Source organism: Meriones unguiculatus, chromosome 8 (assembly GCF_030254825.1).
Source record: "Meriones unguiculatus strain TT.TT164.6M chromosome 8, Bangor_MerUng_6.1, whole genome shotgun sequence".
Lineage (NCBI taxonomy): Eukaryota > Metazoa > Chordata > Mammalia > Rodentia > Muridae > Meriones > Meriones unguiculatus.
In genome coordinates, this window is record NC_083356.1 from 109,215,760 (window position 1) to 109,240,942 (window position 25,183).

General features: G+C 43.6%; 2 protein-coding genes across 5 annotated transcripts in view; one reads left to right on the top strand and one right to left on the bottom strand.

Moving 5' to 3' along the window:
- The window catches only part of Zdhhc5 (zinc finger DHHC-type palmitoyltransferase 5), a 27,146-nt gene extending 11,152 nt beyond the window's left edge, over nt 1-15,994 (top strand). For all 4 annotated transcript variants that reach the window (XM_021642870.2, XM_021642868.2, XM_021642869.2 and 1 more), the window contains exons 3-12: nt 1,658-1,779; nt 7,458-7,615; nt 9,204-9,376; nt 9,524-9,626; nt 10,578-10,669; nt 11,170-11,302; nt 11,613-11,736; nt 12,884-12,993; nt 13,399-14,258; nt 14,680-15,994. In XM_021642870.2, coding sequence (XP_021498545.1) covers nt 1,658-1,779; nt 7,458-7,615; nt 9,204-9,376; nt 9,524-9,626; nt 10,578-10,669; nt 11,170-11,302; nt 11,613-11,736; nt 12,884-12,993; nt 13,399-14,258; nt 14,680-14,845 — 2,041 coding nt within the window. In that variant the 3' untranslated portion in view covers nt 14,846-15,994. The remainder of the gene's footprint in view (nt 1-1,657; nt 1,780-7,457; nt 7,616-9,203; nt 9,377-9,523; nt 9,627-10,577; nt 10,670-11,169; nt 11,303-11,612; nt 11,737-12,883; nt 12,994-13,398; nt 14,259-14,679) is intronic.
- Nucleotides 15,995-16,061: 67 nt separating this feature from the next.
- On the bottom strand, nt 16,062-25,092 carry Med19 (mediator complex subunit 19). The gene is made up of 5 exons (XM_021642860.2): nt 24,791-25,092; nt 18,713-18,969; nt 18,460-18,556; nt 18,087-18,181; nt 16,062-17,402 (listed from the first exon to the last, which is right to left on the bottom strand). Exons 1-5 carry the CDS (start codon nt 25,005-25,007, stop codon nt 17,334-17,336), a joined length of 735 nt encoding a protein of 244 aa, XP_021498535.1. The 5' UTR covers nt 25,008-25,092; the 3' UTR covers nt 16,062-17,333.
- Between the last annotated feature and the right edge of the window lie 91 nt (nt 25,093-25,183).

Here is a 25,183-nt window from a genome sequence, read left to right on the forward strand (position 1 = left end):
ATTTGAAAAACTGAATAGTGGTGATAAAGATTTGTGTCTCATTGGTTTATTTAAATCTTACTAAGAAGCCCACTGCTTCTAAATTGTCCTGGCTCACTATTTAGAGTTATGGTTTGTTTGTTTTTTGTTTGTTTGTTTGTTTGTTTTAATGGGAACTGAGCATCTTTCTTGACTCTTGTGAATTAGTATTTCAGACTAGAATGTTGTCTTATTATCCTAGTTTGTTTTTTCCTTCATTAAACTCTTCCTGTCTTCTGACTGTCCGGGTAAAGGGGACAAGGGCAGATGCTGTCCTGAATCTAGAGATTAAGTTCTCAACCACAAGGCAGATTAGGATATTTGGAGAAGAGGTTCACACAGAAGTGTGAACTCCTGAGAAGTCAAGACAGAGTGAGGTTCTGAAAGCATCTGAACTCAGACTCAGAGTAGCACGCTTTTCTCTTTCTTGTCAAAGATACCTAAAGCACCCTCTTTATTTGAGTCCTGTGAATGCTGGCTATGTGTGGTCAGTTGCCCCCTGTAGGGTTAGGATTTCTTTGATCTGTAGTTGGCTACTGTTTTCTCTTGTTCTTGACTCCATCTTCAGATGTCAGGAGAAATCCAGTCCTTTGTCCTTTATTTTGTGTAGATGCTTCACAAATTTGCACGCTTTTCTTGCACCGAGGCCGTGATAATCTAAACTATCCTACCTTTAGTGTATGTGCTGCCGGAGTGAACACTGTTTCTGCTGTAGGCCGCATGGATCTTGAACTGCAATTGTACTTTCTTCATGCCAAGGGTTGCTGTTACACTCCTGGGCCTTGCTTAATTTCTCTGTTCTAATATACATTCTTGTCTGTGTTATTTTGTCTTTTTGAGACAAGTTTTCTTTGTGTTGCTCTTGCTGTCCAGGAACTCTCTGTCTCTGTCTCTGGCCTTAAACTCAGAGATCCACTCACAGAGACACCCCCCCCCCCCCGCCCCCGGGAACAAAGGTGTGCACTAACACACCCGTATTGTTATTGTTTTCAGTTATCAACCATTAGAATTAGCCTCTAAGCTGGTTGTGGTGGCCCATACCTGTGATCCCAGCACTCTGGGGAGCAGAAGCAGGTGAAGCTCTGAGCCAGCCTGGTCTACCAAGGGAGTCCAGGACAGCAAAGACTGCACAGAGAAACCATATCTGAAAACAGACAAACAAACAAACAAAAAAAATTAGCCTCTAGACAGATGACAGTGGAGAAACCTAAGGCAGTTGAGATTGGGTCAGAGCTAACTGTGGAGATGGAAGAGGCAGGCAGTGTCCATGTGCTTGCCCGGGCTGTTGTGCAGGTCAGTGGGACATGGATCCAGAACCCTTAGGTTGCGCCAAACAGGAGTGTAGCTGATGCTCAGACACAGTCAATCCCTAGTTCTTGTGTCTGGTCTATAAGGAGATAAGGATACATTGTAAAACTTTGAAGATTCTGAAGAACAAGACCTTGATGTAGGGACTTAATACAGGAGAGATTATTTCATGAGCATTGTCATGGGACACTTGGCTACTGATGGGAAGGATAAAGGTAATTTGGGATGCCTGAGGTAAACCACCTAAGAATTCCATGTGTGACTCAGAGGCTGAGTCTCTCTGTCGTGTCGAAGTGTTTGGGGCTGTCTTCATTTTCTTTATTTTCTGCAGGTGTCCAGGACTGAGCCTGAATGTGTCACCTGCAGTGCCCATCTACAATGCAATTATGTTTCTCTTTGTGCTGGCCAATTTCAGCATGGCCACCTTTATGGACCCAGGAATTTTCCCGAGAGGTAAGATTTTTCTGTACTCTTCATGTAAGTTGTCATTAAAAATATTTGGGCACATAACAGTTGATTTGGGGCTTGTAGGATTCTGTGATACTGTTACAGGAATATATCACAGTAAGTAGTTATTTGATTCACTTTGGTTCAAACCTTTTATTATTTAAATTTTATTAAGGTTTTTTAATAGTTTGATCAGACGCTTTCTTATCCTTTGGCTTTTCCAAGGTCCTTCCCCATTTCCCTACTCACCCAACGTCATGGAAAAAAAGAGGAAAATCAAAACAAAAAGCACACACACATTAAACTGGAGTCTGTTTTGTCTTTCATTACTACCATTGCTCCTGGGCTTGATACCTACTGTCAGTCTATTGAAGAAATTAAATTTTTTTCTTTCTCAAGAATTACCAACTGTAAATAGCATCTTGATTATGGGAGGTGGCTTTGGTCTGCTTCTTTGGATCAAATCTTTGATTTTTATTCAGAAATTTATTTAGAGCTTGTAGATTGAGTGATGTTAGGTACAAACTACGGTGGAAGTATGGGTAATGTTCTTTTGAGAACTTAGACATGGGTGCAGTTTTATCTGCTCAGAGAAATGGTAACGGACTACTAAGAATGGTGAGAAGACTTTACCACGCAGAAGAAGGCTGAGGAAGTGCACACAGAGACTTGTACCTTTGGAATGGTGAAGTCATCAAGCTTGGAGGATACAGTATAGTGTTATGGTCTGAGCAGAAAAGAAACCCAGAGCCAAGCTGTGAAGGACTTCATGTGCTAAATTAAACAGTTAAGCTTCTGGTAAATACATTATGCTTTTTTTCTTTCATACCAAGGGGTCTTTAATTTACAGAAAATAAATCTTCAGTGTATAGGCATTAGCAAAAATTTGAGTTTAAGGCTAGATTTACAGCTTTTTTAGAAGTAGATTTAACAGAATCATTATGACAGCTTAATGGGGTAGAGCGAAGAGTGAAAAATAATCCGCTGCTACCCAACCCTGAACATGCTTGATCTTGTCTGAGCTCAGAAGCTGAGCAAGGTTAGGCCTCTGTAGTACTTAGATGGGAGAGGAGAGTTTTATTGTTGTAGTTTTAAGGTTCATAACTTCGGTGATAAATTAAATAAATTTTGTTTTGTTTGTTTTTCAAGACAGGGTTTTGCTTTGTAACAGCTCTGGCTGCCCTGGAGCTCATTCTGTAGAGCAGTCTGGCCTTGAACTCACAAAGATCCTCCTGTCTCTGCCTCCTGAGTGCTGGGATTACAGGCTTGTGTCACCACCACCTGGTCTGGATGCTGATTTTTTATAAACTGAATGCTAACTAGGCTGTGTATTTGCTTTTGTTTTTTCTGTGCTGGGGATTGAGCCCAGGCCCAGACAGACACTCTACCACTGAGCTGTTCTCTTAGACCCAGACAATGAATGTTAGCTGCTCCTCGGTACCCAGTGGGCAGTTGAACGTGAGAGTTAAATACTGTGTTTTAGGAGTGTGCAGCTGTGGTATTTGAAACAGCAAGAGTGAAGATTTTCTAGAGAAAGTAGAGTAAGCTTAGGAAAGAGATGAGTTAAGACCTGGTCTGTTCTGCCATTTTTATTGTGGGTATAGGAAAAAGCCATTGAAGAGGGATTGAACAAGAAGGAGGAGAGAGGAAAGAGAAGGCCGAGGAGAATTCATGAAGTGACTGACTTATTGGTAGTATGGTGACTCAAAATCTCCATTGTTTTGGTCACTAAGAATTGATTCTTTAAAGAATACTTTTCTTTCTAGGCAGGGTCTCCCTCTGTAGCCCAGGCTGGCCTTGTTCTGGATTAGCCTCCTGGGTGCCGCAGTTACAGGTGAGAGCCACTATAACCAGGCAAAACCTTGATTTTAATTGTGGTTTAAGAAGTACATTTATGTGTGTATAAGAAAAAAATAGAGCTGAATTACAATTTGAAGGGAAATTGGGAAGCAGAATCAACAAGGATTAGATTTCCTCTTGTCTTTAAGCAAAGAAGGTGGAGGATGGTGTGCTGTTTTAAGGGAGAAACAAACCTTTTACAAGACAGAAGACCACCATGTTGGTAGCATGAGGAAATGGAGTCAGAGAAGAATGTGAAGCTAAGTAGAATGGGAAAAGCTGAAAGTAAATTTGCAGAGAAATGGATGCTTTCTAGTGCGTATTGGAAGTCCTGCTCATGGAGGAAGTAGGCTCTTCTTTGGAAAGTGGATGAGAATAGGAGGTACCAGGAGGAAGAGATGGCGAGACCATGAACTGACAAAAAATTGTTACTAATACACCTCACACGTCTGATATCATATTCTAAGTAGACTTGGGATAGCAAGTGAGATGAGGTTTTGCTGAACGCTGTTGTGTTCTAAAAGCCTGCCTCAGTGTTAGTGATCATTTGGGATTTCTGTAAGAAAAGACTCTTGTACCCCAAAACCAAGGAAAGATGTTTTTAATGAGTTATTAACATTCATTCATCAGATAGTTAGTAGCCTATTATGTAAACACAAGGCTTTTTATGCTCACGCTAGCTCCCAAATAATGACATGGAGACCTTTATATGTATTAATGATAGCTTTGGGCCTATAGCTGGGCAGATACTCAGCTATTCTAACCTGACAGTTCTGGCCCGGCCTACTTTGAAGACGCATGGCCCATTATCTGTCCTCTTAGTCTTGCCCTGGCACTTCCTTCTTCATCTGTGTCATGGTAACATCTGTGTTCTGAGAGCTGCAATCCTCCTCCCCCCTCCCCCCTCTCCCCCCCCCCCCCCCGGCACCTCCCACCGCGCACACAGTCTCTTCCTCTCCTGGCCTGCTACTGCCTGTTTAGCTGTTGTTTTGACCAATCAGAAGGTGATTGAAAACATCTGTCTGCTTCTGCCTCCCAAGCGCTGGGATTAAAGGTGTGCACCACTACTACTGCCTGGCTTGCTTGCTTGCTTATTTATTTATTTATTTATTTATTTATAGTTTTTATGATTTATTCGCTTTACATTCCAATCATAGCCCCTTCCCTTGTCAACTCCCAGTACCACCCTCCCTCCCTCTTGCTTAGTTCTCTATAAGGGGAGTCCTCCTCTCCTCCCCTACCATCTGACCCCAGCCTATCAAGTCTCATCAGGACTGCCTGCATCCTCTTCCTCTGTGGCCTGGTAAGGCTGCCGCACACATACCAGGGGGAAGTGATCAAAGAGCAGGCCACGGAGTCCGACAGCCCTACTGCCTGGCTTTTTAAAATATTTTTAAGGTCATTACTTTAAAATTGCTAAGTCCAGAAGGATATGTGGAATCTCCCTTTGCTGCTACGCTGGCCTCAAACCTGGGCTCACACAACTGTCCCACTTCAACTTCCCCAGGAACCCTTGAACATAGCCATGCACTGTCATCTTGGCACAGAAGTTTTTGTAAGTCAAATGCTTGGTGCCTTAGAATTTCTGACCCTTCACCTTATCATCTACAGTATTTAGCTCCTATTTAACAGCACTACATCCCTGAAGGCTTTTGCATTTGAGCTGGACATGGTTGCACAATCCCCAGTCTGCAGAGACAGAGACAGGCAGATTTATGTAGTTTCAGTCTAGCCAGGGCTATGTAGTGAGACCATATGTCAGAAACAAACCATCATTTTATATGTGCATATATTTCTTTCAGTCTGGGGATCCACTGGATCCACTGCCTCTAGGATTAAAGGTATTTGTTCTCATGACTGGCTGAAAACTTCGTTTTTAATGCCTGTATTATTACTTTTTGGAGCAAGAGATTTCTTTGTGGGAAAAGGTATTTTGATGGGTAAATTATCTTTTAAGATAGAGTCATACTATGTAGACCAAGGAAAAACCAGCATTTGCTGTCACTTTCTGAGCACCTTTTCTTTGGTTTCTTTCTTTTCTTTTTCTTCTTTCTTTCTTTTTTTTTTTTTTTTTTTTTTTTTTGAAATAAGGTTTCTCTGGGTAGCCTTGGCAGTTCTGGACTCATTTGTAGACCAGACTGGCTTCGAACTCACAGAGTTCCACCTGCCTCCATCTTCCGAGCACTAGAAATACAGGTGTGTGCCATTGCACCCTCCTTGAGCACAGTACCTTTCTTTTAAAGCCTACTTCCCACTACACAATAAACTGCTTCCTCACCTGTGTCCAATAGCACATGGAGAGACGATCACATGTGTCAGTTGATAGTTCCCAGGCTCCCTTTCCCATTAGGCTATAAACCTCTCAAAGGCAGAAACCATGATTTTTTTTTTTAATAATTTTTACTTAAATGTAAATTTTAATTTTCAGTTAATTGCATGGGGGTACAGTGGTACATACCTTTAATCCCAGCACTCATGGAGGCAGAGGAACATGAATTTGGGACCACCCTGATCTACAGAGGGAGTTCTAGGACAGCTAGAGCTACACAGAGAAACTGTCTCAAAAAAAAAGACATTAAAAAAAGTGTTTATTTACGTAATTTTTTTAAACTTTTTTAAATTCATTTATTATATATAGTATTCTGTCTGCATGCCAGAAAAGGGCTACTTCGGTTTTCTGTGTGCATATATATGTTACTTTGTATGTGTGTGTCAGGTGCGTAGTTCACCTTGCACACCTGGAGTTGGTTCTCTCCTTACACTTCATGAGTCTCAGGAATCAAAGTCAGGTTGTCAAGCATGACAGCCAGTTCCTTTGTTGGCTGTGCTATCTCACCAGCCCTATAAAATTTTCATTCAGTTTTTATATGCATGTAGACACAGATAAAAGAAGATATTAATGCGTTTTCACATGATAATTAGCATTCACTTGTAGGCAGCATCACTGGAAGAAGGGAACGGGGAAGGAAGGGTACCAGCATCCATTAACAGATTACTCTTTTTTTTTTTTTAAGATTTATTTATGGCTGGGTGAGGTGGTGAACGCCTTTAATCCCAGCACATGGGAGGCAGAGGCAGGAAGATTTCTGAGTTCGAGGCTAGCCTGGTCCAAGACAGCCAGGACTATTATACAGAGAAACCTTGTCTTGAAAAAAACAAAAACTCCAAAGAAGTATTTATATTGTGCTGGAGAGATGGCTAAGTGGCTAAGAACACAGGCTAGTCTTAAAGAGGACACAGGTTTTATTCCTACCACTCACATGCTTACTCACAAGTCTATAACTCTTCTTCCAGGGGATTTGATGCCCTATTCTGCCTATGGGCACTCTTCCCATGTGGTGCATATACTTCAGGCAAACATATATACATAAAATAAAAATAAATATGCGTTCAGTTCCTTGACCTCACAGTGAAGGGAGAACTGATTCCTGAGAGTTGTCTTCTGCCCACACTTACACACACACACAGAATAATGACAAATAACAAATATTTTAATTAAGAATGTGTATTCTTGCTATTCCTTGTATGAGGGGAAAACTTTTATTTTTAACCATACAGTCTGATGTGAGCTGTGATTTATAAAATACAACGTTATGTAGAGGGACTTTAGAAACTGTGTTTTGGGGCGAGAGAGAGAGAGAGAGAGCGCTCCGTGGTTAGGAGTGTATATTACCCTTACAGAGACCCTGAGTTCAGTTCCAGCACTCACAGCTCACAACTGTCTGTAACTCCACACCAGTGGATTAAACACTGTGTTCATGGCACACTCGAGTTTTAAACATTCTGTGTTCCTAGTACTCAATAGTTTGGGCATAGTTGTTTTGAAGTTTTCTTCTTTTCTCTAGCTGAAGAGGACGAAGACAAAGAAGATGATTTCCGCGCTCCCCTCTACAAGACGGTGGAGATCAAGGGCATCCAGGTGCGGATGAAGTGGTGTGCCACCTGCCGCTTCTACCGCCCTCCCAGGTGTTCCCACTGCAGTGTCTGCGACAACTGTGTGGAGGTGAGCCTCGGTGTCCGTCCCAGGTTGTCTGTTTCCGTCCTGTAGAGTACATCCTTCTTCCTTTGCAAGCACAATTTTTATCATTTCATTTGTGTACATGGATGCTTTTGCCTGCATGTATGTCTGGGCACTGTGTGCATTCTGGAGGCCAGGAACAGGTGTCAGTCAGATCCCTGGAAATGGAGTTACAGACATCTGTGAGCATCCATGTGGGAAATGGAGCCTGGGTCCTCTAGATCTCTTCAACTCTCATTTTAAAAATAAACTTTAAATAAAGTTTTGTTTTTCTATTTTTGAGTATGTCTGCCTGAGGAGGCCAGAAGGTGGCATTAGATCCCCTGGAACTAGAGTTTCCGATGGTTGGTTGTGAGCCACTCTGTGGGTGCTGGACTCAGACCCAGGGGCCATCTTTGCACCCCTAGAATAAATTGTTTTCAGCAAAGATTCATTTTTTTAAATTATGTGTATGTGTATTTGTGGGTGTTTTCATATGAAGTCCCAGGGACCAAGGTTAGGATCCTCCCAGAGCCTGATGTGGGTCATTTCTAAAGTGCCTGGTGTGGTGCTGTGAGCTGATATCAGGTCCTGCAGGAGCAGCACACTCTAGTCACTGAGCCAGCCTTGTAGCCCGTAGAGTAGATTCCTGAAGCATAGCCCTGTCAAGCTGCCAGAGGTGCACGGGCCAGCGGAATCAAATGGCATTTCGAGGAGCACACATGAGAGCCAGCACCAAACCCTGTTACTACACCGGGAAGCTTGAACAACAGCTTTTCTGACCCAGGATTCACAGCTTGAGCCTCCCACCCTGTGGTTACTTAGTGCCAACCTCTTCTACAAAAAGTGTGTTCTTGTGTTTAGTTCTGCTTTCATAGCTATCGTTCTTTGTTGTTGTATTTTTATGTCCATAAATCTTGAATGTTTTGCCAACATTTGTCTTTTTTGTTCCCTTAGCATTTATCTATCTATTTATTTTAAAGCAAGGACTTTATTATACTTAGCCATGGCTGGCCTAGAACATAGTGTGTAGACCAGGTTGGCCTCCAACTTGTGGCCATTCCCTGTGTCCTAAGTATTGGAGTTGTAGACTTGTAGCACCATGCCAAACTTTAGACCAGCTTGAGAACTTGGCTTTGACTAACCTCTGGGAGGTCAGTTAACATACAGGAATCAAAACTGCTTTAAGTACTTTAAATGTAATTTTTTTAGAACTTTAAAATTTATAACTAAATGATGAACATGATTATGATTATGAATTACTAAAAGTAAAACTTCAGTTTTATTATTTTGTTCCTCTTTTCAACAGAAAGGATCTATTACTGTTTTTGTTATTTTGTTTTTTGCTTTCTTTTTGTGAGAGTGTGCGTACATGTGTATATATGTATGTAGGTGGGTAAAGGTGTGCCTGGCAAACATGTGAATGTCAGGGAGCAACTTGCAGGGGTTGGTTGTCTCTTTCTAGCATGTGAGTCCCAGGGATTGAGCCCAGGTGGTCATGCTTGGTGGCAGATTCCTTCGCCTGGGGAAGCATCTGCCAACCCTACTGCTATGTTCTGAGGATGCCTTTTATTCTGTCTCTTTTTGCTCCTAGGAATTTGATCATCACTGCCCTTGGGTGAACAATTGTATCGGTCGCAGGAACTACAGATATTTCTTCCTTTTCCTTCTTTCCCTGACAGCCCACATTATGGGTGTGTTTGGCTTTGGCCTCCTTTATGTCCTCTATCACATGGAGGAACTCTCAGAGGTCCGCACTGCTGTCACGTATCCTTGAAGGCCTTTGGCTTGTAGGATGGGGTTGGAAGGACAAGTCGAGTCCTTGAATCAGGAAAGTTAAAGCGGAAGTGGTCACAGTAGAGCTGGGGAGAGCAAAGTGACATTGTTCTTTTTTCCTTGACTACTTGGAATCAGAATGGCAGTGATGTGTGTGGCTGGCTTATTTTTCATTCCTGTAGCCGGCCTCACAGGATTTCATGTGGTGCTGGTGGCTAGGGGACGCACAACCAATGAACAGGTACCAGGGGACTGAACAGGGCATGTGTTAAGCCCTTACTAGTGAAGAGCCTATCGCTTTCACAAACAGACCATCAGCAAATACTTACTATTGTGATGATATAGAGAGTAATAGTAGTGGCAAAGAGAGTGAGGTAGGCCGAGGCCCTCCATTAGGAAAAGTAAAGCTGAAAATGGTGGTGCACATCTGGGATCTTACTTAGGGCTGAGGCAATAGGATTGATGGACTTGGACCCTGTCTCCAAAAGGGGATGAAAAATAACCTTAAGAAATGGCCTTGTAATCCAGGCGTGGTGCCACACGTCTGTAATCCCACCATTTGGGAGGCAGAGGCAAGTGGATCTCTGAGTTTGAGGCCAGCCTGGTTTACAGATTGAGTTCCAGGACAGCCAAGGCTACACAGAGAACCCTGTCTTGAAAAGCCAAAAAAGGGGGGAGGGAGGGAGGGAGGAAGAGAGAGGGAGAGAGAGAGAGAGAGAGAGAGAGAGAGAGAGAGAGAGAGAGAGAGAAATGGCCCTGTAATTCTTTTAACAAATATGTGAGTTTATAGAAACTCACTGGGACAGGTTTTATGAAGCACATAATAGGAGTTGATCTTAATTGCTTATTTTTGTCTTGCAGTCCGTGTTCTCTTATCTGTGGATATATCATACTGTATTGGATATAGTGTAAAAGGATAATGCTAGAGAGATGAATTAGTATATGATTAGTATACAGAGGATACATGCAGTTTCTATTAACAGTTCATAAGGGAATTCATCTGTATGTTATGTTAGTCACTATTCAGAAAGCTAACCCCATTTTATCTAATGTTTGGGGTCGGCTTTAGTGAGGTCAACTAGAACCCCCATTCGTAGTCATCGCAAGTGTCAAGTCTTTTCCCAAAAGAGTGGCTGCACAATACTTTGCTTCTTGGCATAGTCTGGCTTACCCAGTTCCTTTTGTCTACCAGGTTACAGGTAAATTCCGTGGAGGTGTGAACCCCTTCACCAATGGTTGCTGTAACAATGTCAGCCGCGTCCTCTGCAGTTCTCCAGCACCCAGGTACACCCACGCCTTCGACTGTTTATTCTTGGGCAAAGTTTTGTCTCCTTTGGGTTTGTTCTGAATAAGGGAACTCTGATGGAAAATGGCCTTTTAGGGTGGTTTTGCTTTTAGAATGGCGAGAGCTACAAGGAAGAGACATGCTGATCCCTTGGTGAATTTTTGAGTTCAGTTGATACTGTTTTAAGTGTGGCCAATGGCCTTTGAGAACTGAGAATGCATAAGGTGGTGTGCTGGATGCCTGTCTGGAAAAGCCTGTTCTTGATGAAGATGCACATTGAATCAGATCAGTTAGTTTAGTGCTAACCTTTGTAGTAAATTGTCAGGATGGTTTTTTTTTTGATGCTGAAGGTGAATGTGGGGGTCTAGTTCTTTGTCACTGAGCTATATACCTCAGTCCATGACTGTTTACTGTGTGTGCACAATGCTTCACACTTGGTGTGCAAGTAGAAATTTTGAATGAAATAGTAAGTAAAAGCCTTCTCACTCTTGTTACACAGGTATTTGGGGAGACCAAAGAAAGAGAAGACCATTGTAATCAGACCTCCTTTCCTTCGACCAGAAGTGTCAGATGGGCAGATAACTGTGAAGATCATGGATAATGGCATCCAGGGAGAACTGAGGAGGACTAAGGTGAGCAATAAATAAGGTGGAAGTAAAGCCAGGGAAACCCAGAGAATTGCACCCATAGCAAAGAGCTAGAAACTTGCATTGAGTGTACATCTTTGTGTTAAAGTCACTTAAACACAGATCTTTTCAAGGTCACTGACAATAGACACCGAGCTGTTTCCTTCCATGTCCGTGAAGATGTGACGTCTTCCAGATGTTCAACTTTTCTTTGTTCTTTATTATTCCAAACTAACTTGTCCCAGTACTTTAATGCCAACTTAATGTTATCTTACTGCAGTTTCCCAATCTGATATTTCCTCCTTTCATTTATTAGTCTAAGGGAAGCCTAGAGATAACGGAGAGCCAGTCTGCAGATGCGGAACCTCCACCTCCTCCTAAGCCGGACCTGAGTCGATATACAGGGCTGAGAACCCACCTCAGCCTGGGTACTAATGAGGGTAAGGGCTGCCTTGATCTGGGAGATCCTAGAGGTAGAAGACAGAAATGAGGTGCCGTGTAAGCTGCACAGAACATAAGGGCTAGAGGGGACACTCAGAGTTAGAGCTGAGGACACCCAGCAGGTGACGCTCAGAGTTAGAGCTGAGGATACCCAGCAGATGACACTCGTAGTTTTCCTTGGATGGCTTAAAGTAAAGGAGGGGTCCAGGGAGCAGGGGAGTGGTTTAGACTTTGCAGAGAACTGCTTTTTACAGCCTTACATACTGTATCTGTGCATGGGGCTTGGTGGGGTAGGTAGATCAAAGGACAGCCTCCAGAAGTTTGGGTCTTTCCTTCTGCTATGTATTCTGGAAATTGAATCAGGTCATTAGGCTTTTATGGCAAGTGCTTTTACTTTCTGAGCAAAAGAATCAGAGAGTTTCTTAGTATGTTTGTTGCATTTGCCCACTAAAAATTCTGAAACTAGTATAGATCTTTGCTCTTCAAAAAAAAGAAAAATCATCAGTTGGGTGTATTGGTGCATGCCTTTAATCCCAGTGCTCAGGGAGGCAGAGGACAGCCAGGGCTGTTACACAGAGAAACCCTGTCTCTAAAAACAAAAACAAACAAACAAAAAAAATCAGTACCTCCTCCCAGGTAGTGGTGGCTCACACCTTTAGTGGTGGGTCACCAGGGAGACAGAGGCGGGTCTGAGTTAAGGCCTGGTCTACAAAGTTAGTTCCAGGTCTGCTACGCTACACAGAAACCCTGCCTCGAAAAACAAAAAAGAAACAAGCACTATGTAGTTCAGACTGTCACTGAACTCATAGAAGTCTGCTTGCCTTTGCTGGGATTAAAGGTATGTACTACCACACCTGGCCTTACCATTAGTTTTAGATTTTTATTGTGTGCCTGTGGGTACTTGACCTGCATGTGTGTGTCTGCTCACCACTTGTCCTCCTGCTGCAGACTTCTGAGTAGATGGGACTGTAGGCCTGTATCTAAGGACCAGGCCCTACTGAGTCCTACAGACTAATTGCAGCAAAATACTGTTCTCTAGACTTTGCTTTTATTAGGTCTACTTTACTCTCCCATGTCCTTTCAGAGACTCCATGACAGTTAAAAGGATGAACTTGTAAAGTAGTGCTCTCTGGGTTTCCCCCATAGATAGCAGTCTCCTGGGCAAGGAGAGCCCCCCTACACCTACCATGTACAAGTACCGACCAGGTTACAGCAGCAGCACGTCAGCCGCCATGCCTCATTCCTCCAGCGCCAAGGTACTGTGTACTCCAAGAGGCTGAGTCATAACCTGTGCTAGTTCCTAAGGAGAAGAGGGAATGTAAATATTAAGGGTATTTATTGATTATTGGCATTAATGGAATTGAATTCCTTTGTTTTTCATCAAAAAAGGAGCAATAATGCATACAGGATAAAAACACCAATTAGAGTCAAGTCAGATTTCAGAAACCACTTCTGCCAAGCTAGTCTCTGAAAGCCTCATTTCTTGCCTCTTAAAATGAGGTATTTGTTCCAAGTCACAGCTTTGCGTTAAGAGAAACCACAGGATGTCCAAGTTTGAAGTGTACTACTGGTGTATAATTTGTTCTTCAGTGTCTCTTTGAGCTCTACTGTCTGGCAGTTGTCAAAAAGAGTGCTAAGACTGTTTTACTTGTTTTCCACAGCTGAGTCGTGGAGACAGTCTGAAGGAGCCAACTTCAATTGCAGATAGCAGCCGCCAGCCCAGCTACCGCTCAGAGCCCAGCTTGGAGCCAGAGAGTTTCCGGTCTCCCACTTTTGGCAAAAGCTTTCATTTTGATCCATTGTCCAGTGGTTCACGGTCATCCAGCCTCAAGTCAGCCCAGGGCACGGGCTTTGAGCTGGGCCACTTGCAGTCCATTCGTTCGGAGGGCACCACGTCCACCTCCTATAAGAGCCTGGCCAATCAGACACGCAATGGAAGTCTATCTTACGACAGCCTCCTCACTCCTTCAGACAGCCCTGATTTTGAGTCAGTACAGGCAGGGCCTGAGCCAGACCCACCTTTAGGCTACACCTCTCCCTTCCTGTCAGCCAGGCTGGCCCAGCAACGGGAAGCCGAGAGGCATCCACGTTTGGTGCCAACCGGCCCACCACACCGAGAGCCCTCACCAGTCCGTTATGACAATCTGTCTCGCCACATTGTGGCCTCCCTCCAGGAGCGAGAGAAGCTGCTACGACAGTCGCCTCCACTTGCAGGACGTGAGGAAGAGCCAGGTGTGGGAGACTCAGGCATTCAGTCAACACCAGGCTCCGGCCAGGCCCCTCGTACTAGTTCCTCCTCAGATGACTCAAAGAGATCACCCCTGAGCAAGACTCCACTGGGACGCCCAGCTGTACCCCGCTTTGGCAAACCAGATGGGCTAAGGGGCCGGGGACTAGGGTCCCCTGAACCAGGCCCAACTGCCCCCTACTTGGGCCGATCAATGTCTTACAGCAGCCAAAAAACCCCATCTGGTGTCTCTGAGACAGAGGAAGTAGCACTGCAGCCATTACTGACCCCCAAGTAAGTATTTGTCTTCTGTCTCCTCGTTCAGCTTAAGTAGCAAAAGGCATTGGGTCTTCAGCTCCACATGACTATAGTGTACGTAGACCCTGGGATATTATCCTTAGAACAGTTTCATAGTTGATTGCTCTTATGGACAACCCCTCCTTAGATGTTGAAGACTGATAATATTCCTATAATACTATCTTCCTCAAAGTTTTACTTGCCAAAAAGTGTGTGAGAGCTGTGGTTAAGAATAAATTGGGGACAAAGAGAGTCAGCCGTATCTTAAGCATGTCAATAAAGTAAAAAGGACTGGATTGTTTGGGTAAGAAAGTATGTGAAAAGCTCCCCCTCCCCCCATATCAGACCATTTTTGTGTGCATTTTGTGCGTGTTTTGTGCATCATTTTCCTGATGTCTGTTTCTTCTTTCCCCACCAGAGATGAAGTACAGCTCAAGACCACCTACAGCAAATCCAATGGACAGCCCAAGAGTATAGGCTCTGCTTCCCCTGGCCCAGGGCAGCCACCTCTCAGTAGCCCCACAAGGGGAGGAGTCAAGAAGGTGTCAGGGGTGGGTGGTACCACTTACGAGATTTCTGTGTGAATCTTGACGCCTCCCCTCCCCCACACCTCTGCACCTACACCAAAGGGCCTCAGGTGGCCACCTCCCTTCCCTCAAGGGGCTCCCCTACTTTGCATGGACATTTTTAAACCACCGATTCCAACAGGATGAGGCTTGTTTTATAAAATGCCATGGGGTTAAGGAGACTTGGGGCCCTGAGACTGGGGGTGGCAACCCTCCCCTCCCTTCCACCTTTGATCTTTTAAGATCTTCCCCTTCCTTGATCCCTGGACCAGACTCAGTGGACATTTGTGCAATTGCTCACCCTGGAGGGAACCAGATCATTTTTAAACCAGAAATAATTTTTTTTATTATTGTTACGGATTCTATTTTTTTCCTCTTCTCCGTTACCAGGTGTGTGTGTACATATATATATATTATAAATATCAAAGAAATTATATATCTATCCTGGGATGGGAAAACAAGGGAGGGATATATAGACACACATATATATATAAGGAAGGGGACTTTATTCTTCCCTTTCCTTAGACCAGCAGGAAAAGAGAGACATTAAAGTCTTCCTTTTCTCCATGGCTCCCTCTCTTTTGTCCCAGTTATCCACTGAGGAAACAGCACCCTCTGGTGGTGCTGAGTGATTAGAAACGAAACCTGGGTAAGTCTGGGTTCTTGGTTGGATAAAGGAACTTGAGCTAGTTTTCTAGGCTCATTGACATCTAGTTTCCCCAGGAAAGGGGTCACAGTTCCACAGCGGTGGTAGGAGATCAGGAAGAGAGCTTGGCCTAATTTAAGAAACATCAGCCAACCCTGCCCCATCCTCGGGACACAGGGATTGTGGTGGGCTTCACTAAACCCCTTCAATGCTTCCCTATAATCTGCAGTTAAAATGATCTTAAAATCCAAGGCCAGGAGAGAAGAATCCAAAAAGCAATATTTTTTCATCATATGCCAAACATGGGGTAGAGAGGAGGAGTGGCAGGCCTCAGCCCCTCCAGTTGTCCCCTGGGGTTTACCCCTTAGCCCACCTCAATATGGTGCTGGGTAGAGGGGGTAGCTGGGTTCTGACCTTTCAACAGGGAAGACCCCAGCCTCTATACAGAGACCCTTTAATTTTTTATTCTGATTAGCCATTTTAAACCAACAAGGAATAAAATAAATCCTGATCTAACCAGCTCCCCTGACTTGTGTTTTGTCTGGTGAAGGCAGGGTGAATGGTCTTAATGGAAGTCAAAAGGAAACCTTATTCTCTGGTTCTGTTTTTATTTTATCAAATTAGGCGCTCTGCTGGATGGATAAGAAGAACCTAATTTTTCATAACAAAAACACCTTGTCTTTTGATGTCTTAAGAGAACTCTTGTGTCTTTAACTTTCTCTTGAGAAAGTAAAAGAGCAACCAGGCGTGGTGGCATTCCCCTTTAATCCCAGGACTCAAGGAGGTGGAGGCAGGTAAATCTCTGAATTTGCCAGCCTGTTCTACAAAGTGAGTCCAGGATAGCAGGGTACACAGAGAAACCCTGTGTCTCTCTCTGTCTCTCTCTCTCTCTCTCTCACTCACACACACACACACACACACACAGTGAACCAGCTAAATATGGTGGTGCATCCCTTGGGCCCAGAACTTGGGAGAAGAGGCAGGTGAGTCTCTTGAGCTTGAGGTCAGTGTAGACTTTATAGCCAGCCAGGGTTACAAAGTGTGACAGTCTCAAAAAACCCAAACAAAAAACTCTTCCCAAAACAACCAAATCCAGTTTTTAAAAGCTAAATAAGAGAAACGTTAAACTTCTTGAAGAGCCAAAGGTTCATCTAAAAAGCACACATGGAAAAAAGGGAGAGGAAAAGATAAATTAGTGTACACAAGGGGGCCAGGCCCCAGAAAAAGGTGGGAGCATTATGGGACAAAGACAAGTTTTTTTTTGTGTTTTTTTTTTTTTTTTTTTTCTGCTAAAATCTACTGGTGATTGTGGATCACCAGTTCCCTGTGGTATATCAACAAGGCATAAACCTTATTGGGCCTGAGGGAGTCTGAAGATATCCAAGCACTTGACTCTGAGCATTATGGGCAGAGTATTTTATGTCTGGGCGGAAAATACTGCAAATTGTGTTGCTCTGCTCTCATTTTGATTTCCCAGCATGCTAAGAAGATATTGTGATGGCAATATTCAAAATCTTTGCAGTGCCTTGTCTTAAATTGACTCAAGTAGAACAGTACTTGCTCTTAAAACGCAGCCATGCTAGCCAGTCTGTTAAAACACTTAAAAAAAAATAATATAAAAAATAAAAAAAAAAGCCCTGGAGTCAAAGAGGCTGAGAAAAAAAGAATAGCTTCTTGTGAGAAGGGATATCCTTGAAAAAGCCAATTGGGCTAAACCATAAAAATGTATGGCCCTTCTCTAAAGTGTGTTAGCCACAAGCACAGCTGTTGGATGCTCCCATGGCAGTGTCCAAACGCCTGGAAGAGTAAGCAGGCTGAGTATAACAGGGAAGCCTTCCTTGGCAAAGTCCAGTGGCCCTGTTAGCGAAGGCTGCTGCTGCTGCTGGCCTGGGAGCTGCCCATACCTGGGTGGTCTGGACTGTGTCGGTTCTGGAGAAGACAAAAGGGGTGAGAACATCAGAAACTAAAAGATGGACCTAGCTGGATGTGGTGGTACATGCCTTTAATCCTAGCACTCTGGAGACAGAAGCAAGCAGATCTGAGGTAGAGGCCAGCCTGTTCTACACAGTGAGTTCCAGGCTAGTCCAGGCTACATCTTGAGACCTTGTCTCAAAACAATAAAAAACCTACATAGATATTACAAGATGAGGCCACTGGCATAGACTATCTTACAAAGACTGCAAATTCAAGGCCTGCCTGGGCAAACCAGTGAAACCCTCTCAAAATTTATCTATAAACAAGGAAAATGGTATTTAAAAGGAGACTGGATATGGCTCAGGGAGAGAGTACTTGCCTAGTATGAGTGAGGCCTGGTTAATCCCTACTACCTCAAAGAGAAAAAGAGCTAGTCTTGACCAGTGTTGTAAAAGAAAAGTTTGCCCTGGGTTTTCAATCTTGGGTCTAAACTGAGGCAATGGATTCTATTTAAGAATGGTGAGGTGGGGGCTGGAGAGAGAGGTTCAGTTCTCAGCACCACTATAGGATGGACTCCAGCTCCAGGGCCAAAGCCTCTTCTGGCCTCTGTGGGCACTGCACTCATGCAAGGAAGGACATGTATTCATTTTAAAAAAGGGTGACAAAGGGAAAAGTCAGTGAGTGCTACACAGTCCTTACCTTCTTCTTCTTCTTCTCTTTCTTCTTTCTTTTTCGCTCAGGATCCTCTTCTTTTTTCTTTTTCTTCTTCTTGTGATCTGAATCAGATGGTGTTTCTGTAGGAGACATTAAGAGTCTAAACACCTACTGCTATGAACTCTTGGCTATAGGAAAACCTAACTCCAAGAATCCTAACCACTTTTTTCCTCAGTGTCCAGGAAGGATTAGAGGTGCTGCTGGAGCTCCTGTGTGCCACGTCACTACTAGCTCAAGAAATGTCCTTTCATGAATCTCTTCTTGGGAAAAATCTAGGAGTCCAGAACAAGTAAGCTCAACTGTGAAGGCCAGGCCAGACTTGGGTCAGGGTTTTGGTCTGAAGAGAAGTGCTTCTCACCTGGAGGGACAGGGTCCTGAGTACGGCTCTGTTTGTGCTTGTGTTTATTCTTCTTCTTGGGAGGCTGGATATGCATCAGACGACACTGCTCTGGCAACTGAGGGAGCCAAAGGAAGGTCCAGGTGAGGGGAGAAAGGAAATTCTCTCTCCCATCATCTGTTCTTAGTAAATTCTGAAGGAACAGACATGGATAGAAAACTACCTACATTCCTTTTAGGCCAGATGCTTTCTTCCTCTCCAAGAAGGGACTTACCGGGCCAGTGTGGAGGCGGAAACCAGACAGCATAGTCCCTGTGATGGGATTAAAAGAGCCACCAAGAATAGGAGGCTTCTCAATGAGAGAGCGGAGGCTGCTGTTGTCATGGGAGCCAGGGAGATCAATCATCCCTGGCAGGTCAGGCAGGAAGTTACTTAACTTCTCCTTCACTTTCTTGCCACAGAACTTATTATAGGCCTGTTCCAGGTTGTAGTGTGTGATTAAATTGGTGCTGCCCGTCAGCTCTGTGCTGCCTAGAAAACAGTAATAATGACATTATACCAAAAAGCAGATGATAATTTTTTGTTGCTAACACAGAAGGAAACTGAAGGAAAAAAATTTACAATTATGTTTGTTTTGTCTACATATATGTGTACCATGTGTATGTCTGGTGCCTGCAGCTTCAGAAGAGAGAGTTGGATTCCTGAGAACTGGAGTTACAGATGGTTGAGCTACACTAGGAAGTGAATCTGGATCTTTTGCAAGGGCAGGCCTTACAGGACTATATTTAGTGTAAACGAGCAATCCATTAAAGGAGAATTAATGTTTTAACCACTGTCCCATTGCTGCAAAACCATAGTAACTCTTATGAGAAAGCTTGCTTGCAGTTTTAGTCATTACCAACATGTTGGATAGCATGGTGACAGCATAGTGTTGGAGAAGCTGTTGAGAGCTGCCTCCTAAGTCAGAAGGCAGGAGAGCCTAGGCAGAACCTCAAAGCCCATCCCAATGACACTACCTATGAGAAGGCCACTCCTCCTAATACTTCTAATCTTTTAAGGAGTTCCATTCCCTGGTGACTGAACATTGAAATCTAAAAGCCTCTGGGGGCCATTCTTACTCAAAACATCAAAATTATACATTCTTACTTTGTAAAGTAAGAAACAGAACAAAGCCAGGCATGGTGGTACACGCTTTTAAGCCAAGCACTCAGGAGACAGATGCAGGCATGTGTTTGTGAGCTTCAAGATAGCCTGGTATACAAAGCTAGTTCCAGGACAGCCAAGGCTGTTACGTGGAGACCCTGTCTCAAAAAAAAAAAAAAAAAAAAAACACCACTACCAAAAAAACAAACAAAACAACAAAAACAAAAACACAGAAAAGCAGAACATTTTATAGCTGGAGCATCCCTAATCTGAAAAAATGAAATCTGAACTTCTTAGATTCTAGCACTCAAAAGGTTTCAGATTTTGGAGTATTCCAGACTTCACATTTCTGAATTCAGGATGGAAAAATCAGTGGTAAAATCTATGCAAATATTCTGAAATCTGAAAAACTGCAAAATTGGAAACATTTTTAAAAAGTGTTTTAGACAACAGACACTAAACCTGTAATAACTAAATAGCTAGGTGTGGTGCATGTCTGTAAGCCTGTAATACCAGCACTCAGGAGGCTGAGGCAAGACAGCTACATTCAAGGCCAGCTTGGGCTACCTAGGGAGATCCTGTCTGAAAGACCCCAACTCAGTCAAGTGTAAAACACCAAATACTATACTGTTGGCTGAGGAATGGAAATGGAATGAAGTAAAGTACGTAACACAGAAAGTGAAAGAAAAACACTGCACTAACTGGAATAAATTAGTTGACATTATCTCAAATACTGTTCTACTGTTCATAAAATGTCTCAAACATCTGTGCCTGGATCAACATAACAGAACCTTAAAGTTCAGTTACAGCTAAACTAAAAGTCAAGTTTGATGCAATGGCATGAAGGTCTTGCCAAGAGCCCTCTATTGGCTATGTATGTGTTCAATTTATTGAGATAGTATTTTGTAGTGTAGGTCTACTGGGCCTCAAACTTACGGCAACTTTCTGCCTTAGCTTCCTAAATGCTGGTGTCGAGTGGCACCGTGCCTAGCTTCATTTATTTTTTAATAGGAAGAAACACTAGTCACCATAGGAAAGCAGATTTTATAGCTGTGACTTTCTTGTGACCAACAGGTTTATTTTTCATGATACCAAGTATTACCTAGAAAGAACTGCTAAATCAAACTGTGAGCAACTAGAATTCTAATACTAGCTGCCCTCTCTGCCATTGTTTCCTTTGCATTTTATTTTCAGGGCTCAGTGATTTAAAAAGATATATGAACAAGGCACTATCAATATATTCAATGGCTGACTTCTTTCAGAGGAGTAGAAATATGCTAATAATATGGACAAAAGAGAAGTATCCAACCTGCAGCCTCACTGATAATTATGAAAGCATATAGGTACTGTGGTTTGGTTACAAACATTTACTTGGGAAAGTTCTGGTTCTGAACTATGAGGGCAGAGATGGTGTTTTATTCACATGACCGGCTAGTGCCCAGGTCACACATGAAGACATTTCTGAATAAACCAGCACTTTTCTTCTGGTCTAGGTCTCACTGCACCTGGTCCTCCACTGTGAAATAACTCATACTGATGTGGAGCTGGGTTGGATACTTCATGTGACAAGGCCTGCCTAGTTCTGGGCGCTGCCTCTTGCTTTACCTCATCTGCTCCTTCTGCTGGTACTCCTCCTTCCAGCTGGTAATGGTTAAGGCTCAGCTGAGAAGGCACTTGTTGCTTCTCATAACTTTTTTCCTTTCATGACAAGGTTTCTCTGTTTAACAGCTCTGGCTGCCCTGGAAGTTGATTTGTAGATCACGCTGGCCTTGAACTCAAAGCGATCTGCCTACCTCTGCCTCCTGAGAGCTGGGAAGAAATGTGTGAGCCACCATGCCTAGTGCTTTTTATAACTTCCAAAAAAGGAGTTCAAGTGTGTCAAAGTGGCATACCCTAGTAATTCCAGCATTCAGGAAGCAGAGGCAGGAAGATCAGGAGTTCATGCCATCCTGGGTGACGTGAGACTGCCTCAAAAAGAAGAGAGGAAGGAAAAATCAGTAAGTAAACATGAGGGCTGGCTGAACGGCTCAGCACATGACTAGGTTCTATTCCCAGCACCCACAGGGCAGCTATGTAACTCCAGTTAGAGGGAATCTGATACCCTCTGACCACCCTGGACACAGGTACACACATACATGGTGTTCACACACATGTAGGAAAACATCTATAATACAATGAAAATAGAGAAGCATGAGTTTAACTTCCATTTGAAAATGATTTATAAACTTTTTTTATTAATTTCACGTTATTCACTTTGTATCCCCCTATAAGACCCTCCTTCCTCCCATCCTGATCCCACCCTCCCTCCGTCTTCTTCACGCATGGGGGAGGTCCTCCTCTCCTTCCTTCTGATCTTAATCTGATTTATAAACTTTCTAAAGAAGTCATGACTCTTAAATACAAATCTTGAATTCCCAATTCTTTCTATGTCAATTCTATGCAGATTCATTTTTTTTTTTTCTTTCTTCAAATCTGAAGTCTTGTCCACATCATTATGGCCTTTTTATTCCAATTTTTGGAACTCACATTCTGTAATTTTATAAAGCAATACTTATTAGTTAAAACAGCAGCAGCAGCAGCAAAACCAGTGGTACAGTGCTTACATAGCATATGGAAGGCCCTGAGTGTGATACTCAGTATTGGGGGGGAGGGGGAGCATGGCGACACGACACACTTAAATTCCCATGATACTTGAGCCTAATACTTAAAAAAAAAAATGTATTAAAAAAATTTTGGGACAGAGTCTCTCTCTATAGTTGTGGATAACTTAATTCACTATGTAGACCATGTTAGCCTTGAACTCAGAGATCCACCTGCCTCTGCACCTCCCCCGCAATGCCTGGAGTTAAAGGCATGCACTCAGCCAGAAGGATTTATTTTTATCGTATTTGTGTGTTTGTGTGTGTTACGTGTATGAATGTAGGCCACATATTATTTGAGTGCCTATGGAGGCCAGCAGAGGGTCTTGGGTTCCCTGGAGTTGGAAAAATAAAAACAACAAAAACTAGTGGGTAAAAAAAAAAAAAAAAAAAAGTTCAACCCAACATTGATGGGTAAGAACATCAAATGTCCTTAACCTTATAGCCTCTGAGCCATTTCTCCAGCTTCCATGGCCCTTTTTGAGATAGGGTCGTATGTAGCCTAGACTAGCCTTGACCTTAGAAAGCCAAGGATGACCCTGGACTCCTGATTTTGCCTATACCTTCTAAGGGCTAGGATTATAGACATGTACCACCATGCCTGCTTTGTCAAGTATGGGGACCGAATACAGGACTTAGGCATGCCGAGCATGTACTCTAGGAACTGAGCTACAGCCCCAGCCTTCCTAATCGTATTTTTATTCCAACTTAGCTTTGGAGCCTAATCAAACACTACTCTTCCATACAAAATTTCTAATCTATCCATATGGATTTCTGCATCTCCTGGGTAAAAAACAAGAGTGACAAAACTATAATACTGTTTCTTTTGAGAAAAAGTCTTCATAATTTTGTTTGCCTATATAAATTCTTCAGGATTCAATTCAAATGACATTCCTGATGTCATTTTGGCTAACTATATTTTGAAAACCATCAGGTAGTTTTGACACTTGTTCCCTAAGCTATGTGAAACATGACGATAAATAATAAGAATGACACAAGAGCACAAGCACTCTACTTAAACCATGTATTTGAATATCAAGTAGAAACAAGCTACCTGAAGACCAGGCTTACTGGTTTCCACTTCTCCCACCATCGCTCCCTCCATTTCAAAACACCTTGCATTTGCCTGGGAAGGAGATTCAGTATTTATCAAGTGATTCCCAGCAAGTCAGAGCTACATAATGAGACCCTGTCTCAAAAAATCAATAACAACTAAAATAAGGAAAGCACTGCCGGAAGACACCTATTGGCAAAGCACAGCCTCAGTTCTCAATTATTAACACCTATTATAAAGGTGTGAACTTCAAACTATTTTGTTAATAGTTCACTGGAAGGAGCTGAAGACTTTTTTTGTGTTTTTAAGTATATTTATTTATATATATGAGAGCTTTATCTGCATGTACACATGCATGACAGAACGGAGCATCAGATCCCACTATAGATGGTTGTGAGCCACTTGTTTTTTAAAGCAGGCTCTCACATTACCTAGTTGGGCTTGAACTCTGGATTCTCCTGCCATCACCTCCTGAGTGCTGGTGTGTATACTACAAGTCTCTTCAGACTTAACAGTCCAGAGCGCTTCCTGATTGTTAGGCCTTCAAAGTTTTCTTTCTACAGCTTCCTACTCTCTGACTACCATACCCTCTGTGCAAGACACCCCAATTCCTCTCTCCTTTTATATTTAGCTCACTATTTTTGTAGGCTCCACCTCTAACATGTATCCTGTACCCTATTTGCTTCTCCACTGCTAAGACCTGGCCCAAACCATTATCTTTTTTCTGAAACCTGACCAGTAACTTCTGATTATCCCATTTTCATTCCTCGTGTTTCTGAATATTTGAAAATCAATAAATTAGATCAATTCCCACCCATGTTGAAATGGCTTCAATTTTAACTTTAAACACCCTACATTGCTTTATAAAGGTCTTTCTAGCTATTTCCCATTACTACCGGATTTGTTCTTTTTCCTGGAGTCCAGTGGGTCTTCTGCCCCTCAGATACGTAAAAGGACTCCTGACGTGGTTTCTAGTATCTAGATGTATATAGTATCTTCTCTGTCCGTCCACGGATGGGTTTGTTTACTTTCGAATGCTACCTACTCAGAGAAAATTCTGTGAAAATAACGCTTCAGGCAGGGCAGGCAAGCGTTCTCAACCACCGAGCCACGCCCCCCAATTTTCCAAATAATTTTATGAATGAAAGAACTGACTCAAGTCTAATTCTTTGAACAGGTTAATCTCCGAGTCCCTGACAAGGAAAGCAACTTGCTACAAACCAACAAATTTGTGACAGACTCTAAACTAATCTCAGTGTCTCCAAGAAATGTTAAGTCAGGTCTTCCGAGTTCAAAACAACGGCTCGCGTTTTTACATTCACAAAAGGCGGTCGGAGAAGCCGGACCCCAGAACTTCTCGCTGAGGTAGTCACACCCACCGCATGAAATCAGGCCACCCTCCGCGGTGACCCGCCGAGGGGCTGGCGGCGCTGCCCACGGCCACGCGTCGCCGCTGGCTCACACCACGCGCAGGCTTGGCTACACCGGCTCCTAGTCGCTGGGCCCCGCCACTCACCTGGCAATTCCCGCATAAGGTAGAAGGGGCCGCTTCCAGCCGCGGACTTCTCGGCTCCCGCGGAGGCCGAGGTCGCCGTCGGGGGCGCGGCCGAGCCCGGACCCCCTCCCGGAGGAGGCGGGGGCGGCGGCGGCGGCTTCCCCGGCCCGAAGCTCAGGGCGCTCGGCGGCGGCGGGGGGTCAGTCTGAGCCCCGAACAGCGCCGTGAAGTTCTCCATGGCCCCTCCGCTCCCGCTTCCCCCGGGATCTGGCGTTAACGACTTTCGTCCCACAGCACTCTCGCAGGGTACCACCCCCTTCTCCCAAGGGCTTTCCGTCATTGGACAGGCTGGGCCCCGCCCACCACCTTCCGGCAACTACTTCCGCCGGCAGGCTAACAGCCAATAAAATGCCT